At 35.6% G+C, this 15,050-nt stretch overlaps 1 protein-coding gene across 1 annotated transcript in view; it reads right to left on the bottom strand.

Moving 5' to 3' along the window:
- Window positions 1-15,050, bottom strand: part of FAM120B (family with sequence similarity 120 member B) — a gene marked incomplete at its 3' end in the record, with an annotated part of 63,680 nt that overhangs the window by 40,619 nt on the left and 8,011 nt on the right. The window contains exons 3-5 of the mRNA XM_080342110.1: window positions 12,427-12,522; window positions 6,972-7,144; window positions 2,811-2,903 (exon numbers count right to left, since the gene is read on the bottom strand). Of these exons, the coding sequence (XP_080198236.1) occupies window positions 2,811-2,903; window positions 6,972-7,144; window positions 12,427-12,522 (362 nt within the window). The remainder of the gene's footprint in view (window positions 1-2,810; window positions 2,904-6,971; window positions 7,145-12,426; window positions 12,523-15,050) is intronic.

Below are 15,050 nucleotides of genomic sequence, written 5' to 3'. Positions count from 1 at the left end.
GTTTACAATGAGTAGACATGTTTTCTACATTTAAAATAGTAATAGAGTGTTAAGTCCAAAATCGCAAATGAGCAAACATTTTCATTAAAATTTTCAGATGGTGACTGAGTTTAACGTAACTTCCTTGAAAGTTCTGTTATTAAGTTGTTTCTAGGGATTGTGTTTAACTTCTTATTGGAGAATAACAGTATGGTAAACAGATTACACTCTCTTCCTCTGTTTTCCCACTATAAACGCCATATTTTAATTAGCTGTGTACTAATGTGAACCATTGCACTTGGATCCGCTGATTTTAAATACAAATATCTAGAAAATTAAGCTATTAAATACCTGTTGATAACCTGTTGAAAACGATCTGCTAAAAGAACTTAACAGCATAACTCATTTTTGTAAAACTATTAAATAAACATAATAATGAGTAAAACCAGTTTAAGCTATTCTGAGGTGGAATCTTGAAAATGAGATATTTGAATTACAATGCTGAGAAAGCTTGCTTTATTCCTTATTATTTTTAGAATATTTATATAAGATATTCTACTAGTTTAGTCTCCTGCCCTTTTGAGAAAAAAATCACAGGACATTCTTAAGTTCACCTACACACCACATTTTAAAAGCACAGCAACAGACAATTTTTTACTCTTCCTGTGAAGTGAGATTAACCTCATATGATTCTGCAAATTGATCCTGGTGCTACCACAAAATCACAGGTGGCTTATACATGAAGAAAAAAAAAAGTATTTTAGTGGCAATTAATACAACATAACATCACCTCTTCATACAGCTTGACAAGTCAGAGATATACAATATACCAAGAAAGAGCAACTATTTTCCACTGGGAGATCCAAGACATTAAAACATAGGAAGGGAGGTTAATTTGAAGGTAATGGGAAAGTTTTGAAACTGTTACTTCCCTATTCACAACCTCGTAAGGGAAAGAGGCCAAAATCTTCCCTGACTGTTCTCTTCAGAGGGATTTGTTCTGGCTCAAACTACTACCAAAGGCGCTACTGTAAACTTCAATAGAATAAGACAAGCAAGTGTTCTACAAAATAGCCTGATACAACAATTTCAACTGCATTATATGAATCTTTTGTTGTTTTTTAGCAGAGCAGAAGGCATTCTGCGTCACTGCAAGAAGTGCTTACATAAGCAGCAGAGTGATGTAACTTTGGGAGGTACCTGCCAATAGCCTGGGTAAGTCAATTCAAACATCATACTATCGGCTTCACAAAGTGACACAGGGATGTATGACACAGTGTCAGACCAGCTTCATCCTTCATATACTTCTATATCAACAATGTAACAGCTGACAGTATCTGTTCTGCCATAAGCTTTGTGGGAAAGTTACAAAATATTGTGAACTACTTGGAATTAGTAGAATGACTGCTGGTAAGCAGTGTGCATTGATTAATATTATGCATTTGGATGCAAACCCCAGATTTATAATTTCATAGAATCACAACATAAATTAATCACATAAAGTCATCTAATTCAAACAGAATGAATCTCCAAGCACTTTAGAAACTTGAATAATACCTGCAAGTGCACCTATAAACAAATTGTTTCACCACTTCCTGCTTCTGCTTGGCTTCCTTTATGCTTTTACTCAATGGCTTCCACAACAGACTTGATAAAATAACGATACTCTCAATACTCACTATGTGCAATAATTTCTTCAACACAAAAATAAATCCCACGTTTTTGTTGTTTTCCATACTGCCCTCACCTCATTGCTTCTTTTTGTTACACAGATCTAACACTTGACCAGTTGCAAAGCAAATTTGTGATGATTTTGGAAAAAACTGACAGGAGACGTGACTTATCTGTTATAATGAATCAAATCATGAAACTGGAATCACACAAGTTTTGTTATTTTGGTCCCTGTGCACTAGAAACCAATGGATAGTACCAGAAGTGCTTGATTTATGTTGCTATCGGCAAAAAGTACTTTTAAAACTCCAACATGGACTGTTCAAAGCAACAAAGAATTTATTGGAAATACAACAAGATTTTCAGAATGAAGATACATTAAGGTTCCAATCATTTCTAACTCTTTCCCTCTTAAGTAAAGCCACAACTCAAATAGGCATTGACGTGCAGCAGGTGCTGTACACTGCTAATACTTGGAATAGAATCCTAACCTATGAGATTGAAAATACTCTTGTATAATTAGATATTCAAGAAGAACCATTTAGATGGTTCTGCTGTAATAACATCTAGAAACTTGCTTTTCCACATGGATTAAAGAAGATAGAAAAGGAAACAAAACAAAACAGATTTGCACCAAAAACTCCTGAATAATTACAGAACAGAGTGATCCAAAAGGTCTTCACTCCAGTGGACCATGTTAGGTAACAAGACATTTTTTTTTGTTAGGTTTATGTTATGTTCATATTCTCCCACAAGTAGCAATACCAAACTTTATTTAATGTAGTTATTTTCATACAACTTATGTCCCAGAACACTATCCTCCTCAGGTAAAAAGAACAAAGCAATTTTGCAAGACAGAATTCACCATTACAAATTTTCCATCAGCTGAAGCCTAGAAGCCAAATCAGGAAGAAATCTGAGACTAATTTGCTCACCCTAGGACTGCAATCACTAGAAAATGTCCTTCCTATTTTATGTTTTTTATGCCATTAACAAATGTAAGTATTCACATGAACTGTAACACATCAAAAGTTTATATATTTACCATGACCCTCAGTTCCTATATCTGAAAAAACTTTATGTAGAAGAATTTTCTCGAAAAACATTTATCCCAAAGTTACCATGAACATTGTATGTTACTCAATTATTCCAGTCCATACCTGCAAACCTGCCAGTTGAGCAGCTGACTTCCCTTTGAGGCAGAGAATGAGTGCCACAAATGCATTTAAGTCCTCCAGAGAGAGGCTACTGACCTAAAATAGATGAAAAAAAATAACAGATTATCTGAAGGCTCTGAAGAGAAACTTTCTGAAAATTGGCTCCTCTTGTGCAAGCACATCAACCTTAAATCAATGACCTCATAAAATTATGACCACCATGAATGCATCGTTTAGGAAAAGACACTTGCAGGGAACAAAATACTTACTTTCACAACTTTAGTGCATAGCCCATACCTGTGTATAGTGTGTATACATGGATTTCCACACACCAAACAAAATGCCCACCCTTCATGTATTCCTGTCTCCTCTCCCTTGGAGTTTCTTAATAATAGGAAATTTCTTCAACACTGTAACACCGAGCACAGCAAAAAATTGAGATTTAAAAAAAAAATATAAATTGCTTTATAATCAAGACCCAGAACAAAAACCACCACAATGAGCCACAAGTGTGACGATCATTAGGATGACCTTCAAATGCTGACATGGTTATCTGTTGGAAACCTTAAAAATAATCTAAAATATTTCAATGGCCTATTATAAACTAAGTTTCAGGATTTTACAAAACACGTTTGGATTCTTTTAGTATTTGACATTACATGTTAAAGTGGGAAGAACTCAAAACTATAAGAAAAGTGAAACTAAAATGTTCAAGTGGGAAAACATAAAGGAAAATTCTAAATTAATGTAACAGTTCACTCTAATACTTCTATCAGAAAAGGGAGAATGGGGGCATTTACTGTTGTGAAAAAGTATTCTGAGCTTCTACAGAGGAACATGGTCAGCTCAGGAGCAAAGACAGAGCCTCTACACCAGCTGGGTGCTTCACTGACAGTACGAGTCCACTTGCTTTCTCTTGTAAGAACACTACAGATTATACATGTGCACCAAGACCAAATATCTGTTACAAATATTGAAGTTATAAAGAGGGCTCTGAGTGAGATCCATAAAGCATTACAATTCTTTATCAGTGTGAACTCGAGGGAAGGTTTCTCTTGCAAAGTGTGGAAATGCGGGTTGTGGGCTTACAGTACAGTTAAAAGGCTGCCTAGAACTCCACATGCCCTGAAAACCAAGTTGTTAAAAGAAAGGGAATGTTGTGTATATCCCATTTCAATCTCTTAAGAGTTTCTATTAAGGCTATTGCAAATCAAAAAGTGACAGAAAAAATGAAGCACAGAAAAATTAACAAAAAAAGTATTGATGTAAATCAATAGGAACTGAAAAAAAAACCAAACAAACCACCAAGAAGCCATCTACAATTACTTCATTCATTTATTTGCTCAGAACGACTAACCCATTCTTTCGTCCTCAAGATAAAAAATTATTCAACCACAACTGAGATTTTTTTTAATCAGGCCTTGCTGCTTATCCCACTGTAAAATACTTTGCCCTCCATGACTCTATTAAAACTTGCATAACACAAGTATGTTAGGGGGATCAGAAAAGTTTTAAGCTTTCAAAATGCTCCTTGGTATTCATTAACTCCACCTGGCTGCTAAGATCTGATAAAGGCTCTACTTTACCCTGAGTCAACTTTGTACAGATGGCAACATGAGAGGTTTACTAAACCTAGACATTTTATACATTACAGTAACAGAAAAAGTTAATTTAATCCACAAAACAATTCTTAATACTTGCAAATTTTGTCTTAAGAAAAGTCAAAGATTGCTTGCAAGTACAACAGCATAGAAATCCCCCCAATAGAGGGAATCAGTCAAAAAGCTGATGAATGTCAAAACATTTCTTTAGACAAATATGTTATTCAGTAACCAAACTTGGTGAGTTATCACACTTCCATTGCCAGATTTCTTCCAAAACTGTAAGAGCTTGAAAGAGGAATTTCCCCTTTCGTTGGAGGCTCCACAGTTTGATACGCAAACTCATTTGCTCCTTTCCCTAACCTTAAAGACACTTCTATTATTTTGTATTTTTTGACTATTTTGTTCTTAATTTGGAGAATATTTGAAAACTACTCTCACTGAAAAAAAAAAAATACTCTTCAAAGTGACACTTGCTTTATATAGTTCAGATTTGCTTACTGGATTTTTAAAAAAGGAAAAAAAAAAAAGCATCTGAAGTTTTCATTAAACACTTGCACATAAATGTTGAGGAAGCCAGGTGGGTTGGCCAGTATGCTTGTTCCTGCAAAAACCATTAGATTAAATTATAAGTAATGACATTTTTAAGAAGTTTATTTCTCCCTCATATGAGCTGAAGAAAAAGATGTTAGCGTGCTTCAAGGCAACTTAAAATCACTCAACTTAAACCAGCTTTGGGCTAACAATCCACCTTCCCTCTCTAATGCAAATATAAGACTGAAGTGTAAAGTAAAGAGAAGAATTAGGCCACAGTGAGACAAGCATTGTTTTCTCAACTATAAAACAAATGGATGCAGTACAGGCAGCTCAAAGCATGACTGCTGACACTCTCATGTTTTCTTCTCAAACACCTCAAGAAACAAACGGACAATATCAGAGAACTAACCAAAGTTTAAAACAACTCAGCAGTGAAAAACATTTTAATCCAAAACAATTTCCTAATCTTTCACAGGGTAGACTGTATCACTGCAGCTCAGAGAATCAAGAAAATGGGAAAATGGGACAGGTGTTGAGAAACTGGTACTGCCATGAAAAATCTTAAATCAAACTAAGCCCTTTGCATGATCTCTCAATATATTATTCTCATTGAAAACACAGGCTGCAAAACTGTTTTCATGTCTGGGTTTTTTGCATTAGTCATTGATTACCAAGTTCTGAAAACCATATCCTTAACAAGCTTTTTTAAAAATTAATATTTATTAATAGGCTCAGTAAATTCACATTTCTGTAGGTGTTGTGTCCCATTATTCCTTTGCTTAATGCCACTAAACAAACACTTCTCAAATAATTCAGTAATCATGCTATGAAAGGGTGTACAGGATAGTACAATAAATACACGAAATAGTGCAAATAGATAAATAAGTGAACCAGTGATTTCATATCCAAACATAAAAAACACTCAAAATACATTTAAAGCTAAGTACATGATATGTGTTTTGCTGAACTGAAACCACAAAGCATGAAATTATGTTCAGTGAGTTTCATCTCCAAAAAGCTTTCCATTTATATTCTGCTGTACAGAAAGTAAAGAAAAATAAATAAATAAATATATGGATCATTTGTATAATTCCCATATGTCCTTCGTCAATGCATCATTTAAATTTAAGCAAACACATATGAAGGAAAAAGAAGGGAAAAGTCAGGGAGAACTTGTTTTCCTGTATCACACATCAGTACATATCTGTTATTGAGGAAACGGAAATCTGAAAAAGCAAAAGAAAAGATAAAATGTAGCCCAGTGTAAGTAAAAGTGTAACAGAGCTTATGAGATTAGATAAAGGCATTATAATTTTCTCAGCCTCGAAGAAGAAAACCTGCTTGTGAGATCAGTATTTGAAAGGCAGCAAGTACAGACAATATATTAAACACCTAAAAGAAATGTAAATAATGAAATAATATTGTATTTAATCTTATATTTCTTTTTATTACAATTAAGGTAGTCTGCAGGCTGCCAAATGTTTGGAATTATAACAGAACTGCTACCTAATGATCACCTATAACTCAGAATTCAATGAGCAGAGTCAAATCCTCAATTCTGCCTTGAAACTAAGTAGACTGACAAAATGGTGTGAAAAAGTAGGAGAGCTGACTAAATATTTATATTGCTTGTTTGCACAGCCTGCATAGTCACCTGAGGGAATGTCTTCTTTTGACAACACAAAGGAAACACAAAAAGAGAAGCTTTAATTTGCAAACAGGCCACAAAAAGTGGTGGAAATCCCTCAGTTTACATTGTCTCTATTAAAATGCTCAGGGGGCTTTGTCATGGGCACGTGAGAGTTATGATGAACCAGTAAAAATTATGCAAATGTTTCTTGAACAGGATGACACACATTAAATGGTGTAATTAAAAATACCGTAATGCAGCACTATTATATTTGCTCAACTATGCCTACAGTAAAGATTAAGAGAAAATTCCAGCATAGGCTAGAAATAAACAGTTTATTAGTCAGTCACATCTATCATGGCTGACAGCTGAAGAAAAAGCAAGTGTCCCAGTTACCTGCATCATAAGATAGGCCAGCAAGCAGCAGAATGCTGCAACAGGTGCTTCTAGAGCTTGAAACTCTTCCATTTCATCCTGAAGGTGAAAGCATGCCAGAAATGTTCTATACCGTTGCTTTTCCACGTCAGGTCCTTTGGCAAACCACAGTGTTTTCAAACTAGGTGTTCCACCTGCAAAAGCAACCCATTATTTTATCTTGGCAGCAATGACATAAAACATGCTCTCCTCATTACAATCCAAAAGGAAACAACTGATCTGCTTTTGGCGCCTGCAAGAACCACAGAGTTGAAAATGAAATGTATTTGACAAAATCTGGCATTTGAAAAAAAAATAAAAAAATTATGGCCTGTAATTTAAACAAATTGTGTTGAATAGAGGCACATTTAAGCACAGTGGCCTAAATTCAATTGTTACAACACCACAGACAACTTTCAGACATCAGGCTTTTAACCTCTGCAGGAGTAGTTTGCCTACAAGTACGTCCTTTCCCGTGGGGATCCATAGCATTGAGTGCGGTCAGCTTCATCATAAAATAGCTAACCAGCAGAAAACAACTATATCTGTTTCTGCTTTCTCTCTCCGAGAGCTGGCGTACCAGGGTTCCTTGAGGGATCTTCGCATTACCTGGTCTAATGAACAAACTGGTCACCTCTGCTATTGGCTGGCGAACACACATTCTCCACAAAACACTGTGCTGGTATGACTCCTCTGCAGCAGGTCCACCAGCAAGTCTGGGAACAAAAATCAAGGCTATCTGGTATTTTGCAGTTCCTTGGCTACTGTATGAAACACTGCTGCACACACACACACACACACACACCTGTCATCAGTTATGTATAATGTATCAGCAGGGGGATTGGACTAGATGATCTTTTGAGGTCCCTTCCAATCCCAAACATACTGTGATACTGTGATCTTTCCAGGCTTTCTATAGTATCATTCACCCTGGTCTCTAAAGCCTTAACATTTACCTCATGTTGCCATCTCCCAACTTGTGACATGTGAACTAATGTAAAATTTGTTCCCCATTTAAATTACATTAAATCCATTATCAAAATAAACACTAATGAAATAACAGCACAGCTAACTGGTTATGCCTGAGAATCCCAATTAAAGACAGAACTCTCCCATAAAGTACTGCTGCTTCTGTAGTTAAATAAAACGAGGTGTGAATTATAAATGTAGACTAATTAAGCTACATTTGGTAACACCTTTTCTTTTTTGTGTGACATGCAGCAACTGCAGTCCAGTTAGGAACACTTGGTGGTAATAAATGGTTAAAGTGACAAGGTGCTGAAATCTACATAGACAATGTTTATTTAGTCAGGAAAGCCCATTAACCAAATGGTACTAATTCCTTAGAGAGGGGGAAGAGAAGCTGCTATTTTCTTTCTTCATCTCCCTGATGGATGTTTCTTTTACTATTTGTAAGACTAAGTCTCTCATCAAACATTTTAACCATGTAAAAATCTACCATCATACAACCTGTAAGTTTTTAACTGGATTTTGTAGGGAAATATATATATATTAAGAAAAAAATACCAGTTGGTTATTTGGAGGTAGAAGAGCAGGTTAGTGATAACACAAATACTGGCAGCAAGAGGGCCAGTACAGACAGCACGACAAGGCTCAGATTACTGGTTTTGATACTGGTAATTGCTGCCTTAAGAAAAGTCAGCAGAGACTTTTCTAAGAAAAGCAAATATAACACACATAAAACCAAAACAAAGCCAACATTTCCTACCAAGGCTAAGCAACTTTAATGTGCAAGACAATTTTAACAGAAAAACTATTTTACTCAAATAGTTTTGATGGTTTCTGCTTTCCAGAAGGTTCCAAATCAGCTGCATACGAAGAGATACGCCAAGAATCTGTTAAAGGAAAGTACTCCTTCCATCTGTACTTTTTTTTTTTTAATTAATTGCATCCAGGGGTATACCTAATAATAGAAATCCTTCTTTCTTCAGACTAAACCCATGAAACTACATCAATAATCAAGATTTCATATCTATATTGAGAGAGCTCAACAAAAAATTCAAGACATCTCTTCCATAAATAGTTTCTTATACTTTCAGAAACAACATCTACTTGCGTCTGGGAAAAAGAGGTACTGAAGAATTATGAGTTATTCACTCTGGGAAAGAAAACTTGACGCTATCTCCTCTTGGAACATAACCAACCAACAGCATTATTTTTCAGAAAAGATCTCTTCTGCAAGTAATTACATTCCATGTAATACCAAAGAGCGAGCCATTATATTAACCCTTAAATGAAAGATAAGTAAAACAAAGAAACAAAGACGCTGAAGTTTAAGGACTCTCCCATCATGTGCAGTCAACAACAGAGCCAAGATTCACATACAATAGACCCTCCAAACTGTTACATCCTCACTACATACTTCACAGCATTAGAAAACATTCCTGAAAGAGAGAAATTTACTTGGGCAGGGAGGAGATATATTTTGCTTTCTGAACACATTTAAATATTTACTAAATTAACATTAAAAAAAACAACCAAACAAAATAATAACAAACAACAACTGAGTAACAAAATGGAAACAAAGCAAAACATACTTAGATATACATAATTGATACTTCTTTACTATAAAGATCAGTCATGAGAAAATTATCTGTCCTGCTGGGGCCATAGAAACCACAAGTTCCTATGAATTACAAAGAGATACTCAAACACTTCATATGCTTATGGTTATTTTCAACACGCACAAAATTGTGTGAAAACTGTATTCAGTCAACAGAAAAAGTATTGATGGAATTATTTTTTTCCTTTTTCCTTTTGACTCACGTTTAAAGACATTGTGATACAGAAAGCATCGTGATAAATGAACACTTCAAGAGAATATATATTACTTAATTTGTCTGAATGTCAATAACTGATTCATGAATATGCAATGCATGCAAAAGTTGTGGAATGCTATGTTATTGTTGAAGTCAAGGCTTACATAAAGGTGATCCTCACAATCATTTATAAAAATGTACTTGCTGGGAACACTCAACATGACCGTGTCAACAACTGTGGCCAATTTTAAAGATGCCATAAACCCAAAAGCCAATTAAATCTGACCATTAAAGAAGCATTCCAGAGACGGCATTTTGAAAATCAGTGTATTCAGGATATATTCCTGTAAGATGCAATGATTAGAATAATGAAAGAACATCCAAGCTCCTGTGGTATGAAGCTACAATATCCTACACATTTTCAAAAATAAAATGAAAAACAGAATTCATACATTTCCAGTAAAGACTTTAAAACTTCCTCCATTCCATTTAAACTGCACACATATCAAACAGATCAGCTATGTTCACAACATATGGATATTAACCAGTATCTTCTTGGATCACAGATCTTCTGGCAAAATTAATTTATCAGAGACTTTTTAAAATGAATTTAAGTGCTACTCTGTCAACGTGTGGGAAACATCATGATCACATTCATTCAACTGGAAGGAAACATTCCAGAAGCGAGAGAGACAGAGAATGACAGCAAACGCAGATGCTAATTCAGAAGACGGTCTCTCAAGAAAAATACATATTCATAAAACAGACTATATTTTAAATATATTTCAAGCTATAATCTTACAGCCTTTAGGATTCGATATTTCATTTTTTTAAAGAAAGCTAACATTCAGTCTCTCACCTGAAAGTTTTTTCACATGCAAGACAGTTTTGCTGTTTGATACACACCCACAAAAAAAAATCAGTGGGAATTCTATGGTTTTTTGATGATTAATGTGAAGTTTAAATATTTCTGGTTATGCACATTACAGTTCAAAGTTTGTATCAAATATTCTTTCTTCAGATTTTTTAATCTAAATCAAATCCAATAGTCAGGATTTCCCATATATTCTCTGTACACTTCTAAAGTAGTCATGATGATGAAATTACCATTTTTAGCAAAAATGATAAAACAAAGAACCTCCCCAGATTAAATGCACCTGTGATTTTTCAAATAGTTTCTGGTAAGGTTTCTTCTCTTTTTTGAGCAACCTGATCTTGTTTGACAGCTTTGAACTCTTAACTTCCTATAACAACTTCTTTAAATTTAGCTCTAAATATGATCCCTGTTTGAAAAATGTGATGCGCTGTTGAGAACCTTATTTGGTGAATTAGAAAGTCATGCTGTGGAAACTAAAAGATGCATGAGCGAATGTAAGGCATACAAATATGGACTGTAAAAATTTTAGAAAAATATTTGTTCACTGAAGGAATGACAACAGAGCACTAAAAATAAACACTGGTAGTCCTCCTCCCCCTTTTTAACAGTCTGGTTGAACAGCCTTTCATTACTTAGTAAAGATTATGTCTGAGAAGATGTTTTTATAAACTCCTCCTATGTGGTTGCTATAAACAAACACAGACAGTGATTTTCAATTCTGCTTATTGTCAACATGAAGGTGGGTTCTACGTGGAGCATGTTTGCAGAGCAGTAGAACCAGAGTACATTAGATTAAGTGGATTCTTCTCCAGAAACAGAAGAAGGTACTATGCTATCAGGAAAGGAAAATTTCACAACCATAAATACAATATATTTGCCATGCAAACTGAAATGTAACTACATAGGTATGGTTTATGCTTTGTTGAGCTTTTATTTGCTTGTTTTACAAATGCATGTTCCCAGATCATTGTATGCTGCAATAAAACAGTTGTACAGGACAGACTTATCAATTTTTACCCTGCATATTCATATCCATTTGGAAAATTTCACAGCAATTTCATGCGATCATCAAGTCAATTAGATAATCACCGTCCTAATACTGTACCAGGGTACTGGACATTGAAACTACTGTATATCAAATGAAATCTTGTTTGCAGTTTGTCTGTATAGCTCATTTCTTTCTTACTTCCTTGTAAATACTACACATTCCTCATAACACTAATTTCACTAAGAGTGTTCACAAATGTGTCCTTTACCAAAGGAAAGAAGATAAAAACACACAAAACACTCGATGCTTAAGACAGTAGAAAAAGCTTAACAGAAACAGATAGTCTAATCATTTTTTTTTATTGAAAGAGGTATTCTCTTTTTGGGTTGTCACAGGTGATCTAAAAATGTCCCTATTTTATATTCTCTGTCAGTCTCATTAACACATTCTCTCAAACAGCTTAACAGAAGAATTTTAATATGGCCCTATACTCCACTTACCCTGGCCTCAGAGCAGTATTGAGAACGTCAAATAAATTGTTTATATTTTAAAACTCATGTTTGAATTAGCACTGGGTTTAACAAGACATAGTAATAACAGATAGCTCCAAGCTGAATCCTATTATAATTACATACAGTAATTAAAAACAATGACAGGCATGCAGCATTTCTACTTCAGCTCCCTGTTCTCCACAGTCCTTTGGATCCCATTTCAAACGTGATGATGGATTGCTTAACTTCATTTTAGTGATGTAGTTGTTTCAGTTCAGATTTAAACACATTTTTATTCTACCTGGTATAGAAGGTTGTACAGGTTGTATCAGCTCTGGCTGCCGAAGAGGATTTCCAAAATAGACAAACCACTCTTTTACCACAGGATAGTCTCCATCTAAAAAAGACAGAATTGGATCAGCAAGTCAAATGCAAGTATTAACACTTGTGTAAAAGTTGGAAGCAGTGGTGATCAGGATTCTCAAGTATTATAATAGAAAGCACTTCATAATGACTTGCTTGCTCAGCTTCTTTAAAAACAAACCAAGAAAAATTAGTTTTAGTATCTTTATGACAAATCATCAGAACAAAAGAAGAGTGTTTGAATTATGTACTAGAAACATGAGTTTGGTGCTGGTAATTGCAGCCAAAAATGTAAGTACAAGAGTGTGGAAAGCATTCTAAAACAGCTTTCAGCCAGTTTTAGGCATTCCCATTCCAAGGCAGTTCAGGAAGCTGTGGAGGCATCTGGCATAGCTTAGGGATCTACATGAGCTACCTCAGTCTCTCAGAGCTGCCACACTGCCACATATGCAGCCCTTAATATGATTCTCCTCCCAACTTGCCCTGACATTTCCTGTGTCAGGGTCTGAGACAAAATCTTTATAAGGAGCTTTGATGGCTATTTGAAAGCTGACAGCAATGGAGTCATCCCACTGTCAGATGCAGAGCTTTTACAGCCCATTGTTCCAGACCTTTTATCTAGTATAAAGAGATTGTTTATGCATAATAGCTCAAGTGGCTTTCACCCCCGCTAACCCCTACTCTGCCCCGCCTGCCCACGCCCTGTAAAAAGTAGGGTGCCACTTAAATTAAAAATTTCACTACTTGAGTTGTGCATCTAACTACTTGATGCTTAAAAAAAAAATACCCTCAGAAAAAAACCTCAAACATTTAGGAATTTTTGAAATGCAATCTATCCAATTTTCAATAGTCAGCTTGTAATCATTCCAATGTATTCATACAATAATCTAGAAACATGATTGTTGTTATAAATGTTGCTTCTGCCTTTTGTACACATTTTGCTTATGGCAACCATGTCATAATGCCCTAATTTCCACCTTCTGTAACCTGGTAAACAGCAAGAAGTAAACAGATTTAGCCAGTCCTGGGCATGTGGAACAGTGTTTTCACATCTTTTCCAGGCAAATCTCAAAGCTTTTTTTCCTTTTTCTCTTGACTCTTTAGAGATTCACAGAATAGCTTCTCTAATTCCTAGCTCTCAGCCAGTGCTAAAGCCACTGTTCTTAAAAATTCTGGCCTTTTATCATCAATTCCAATCACCCTGCACTTTACTGCACGAGTACTTCTGATGCCACATTATGAACCCTAATAAAAAACTTCACCTAGCTTAAAACAAACCAAAGAAATCTCTCCCAACACTCTCTTTCCCTTCCTTCCACCACTCCAAAATGTATGGTCACATTAATTTCCTGATCTCGTTCATAGCTCAACACTGCAAATGGCTGCTGGCATGAATGAACAAGTAGTGCTATGGTGCAAGAGCAGAAACTGCCCAGATGGAGTCCTAGTGTCAGGGGTAAGAGAGAGGTAAAAGAACATGATAAAATCGGCTTCTTCCTTCTTTACCGCAGACCTGCAGCACAAACTCCCGACAAAGGTGAGGGACTGAAGAACCAACAGCTGGACTATGAGGGACAGCATTGCACCTGGCCTGCCATACTTCACTATTCAAAAATTGATGACATTAAAACAAAAAAATGTCTAAACTGAGAGGGCGGGGAAAAAAGCCTTAAACTGCATATTCCTGTAGCTGAATAGTCTCCCATCCTGATTATAAATCACTGCCTACGATAGTGCTATTTCATGAACAAAACCCTGCAATTTAATACCCCAAAGTCACTTTCAGAAACATTCTGATGTTTTAGCATTCTGGTTTAGGATTTATTATGTAAATTACTCTGCTTTATTCAATCTATTCAGCTCACTCAGCCTCCCAAATTTTAGCCTGGCTTCTTTAAGAAGCAAACCTAATTCAATTAGGACATCTGTCTTATAGCTAATTCATGGATGCAAGGCTCTGTTTCAACTCAACCTGACAGAGAAGAAGAGATTGCAAATGTATTAAATTCCTAAACTTTTTGTGAACCTGGTGACTCAGCTGGACATCAACTGAAAGAAAGGCAGGAAAGTCAAGTTACCTGTTGCATCTGAATGCACTGGATGGCAAATCAATACACAGGTAACTATGGAAGAGCTGAAGTGGAATAAAAAGGTAGATGCTATTTAGGGAGAGCAGAAGGAAATAGGGAACCTATTTGTCAACACCACGTATTGTAGGAGGGAGTTGTCAAGAACACAGGGAGAAGTTAAGAGGATGCTAGAAAGGAGCATGGAAATATAAAAGCTTTGCTGAGAGGAAGCTGCTGGGCAGAGTCATTCTTTACAAGTTCCATGACTCACAGAACTTATCAAAATGGCACTTGATTCCAAATGCCAGTGAGATACTATTTTTACGTCACGCATCGATCTCAAGAACAGTAAAAAGAGAAGTCAATAGGAAACCTCTAGTTTTGTTCTTTTAATCTATGTGAATGTTGGTAGAGGATGTAGCACACATTGGCCGAGTGCTTTTCAGTATTCTAATCCATTAGAAACAAAAGTATATGACTATTAACACACATA

The sequence above is a fragment of the Nesoenas mayeri genome (assembly GCF_963082525.1).
Source record: "Nesoenas mayeri genome assembly, chromosome: 3".
NCBI lineage: Eukaryota > Metazoa > Chordata > Aves > Columbiformes > Columbidae > Nesoenas > Nesoenas mayeri.
This window is presented reverse-complemented; position numbering and strand designations above follow the sequence as displayed.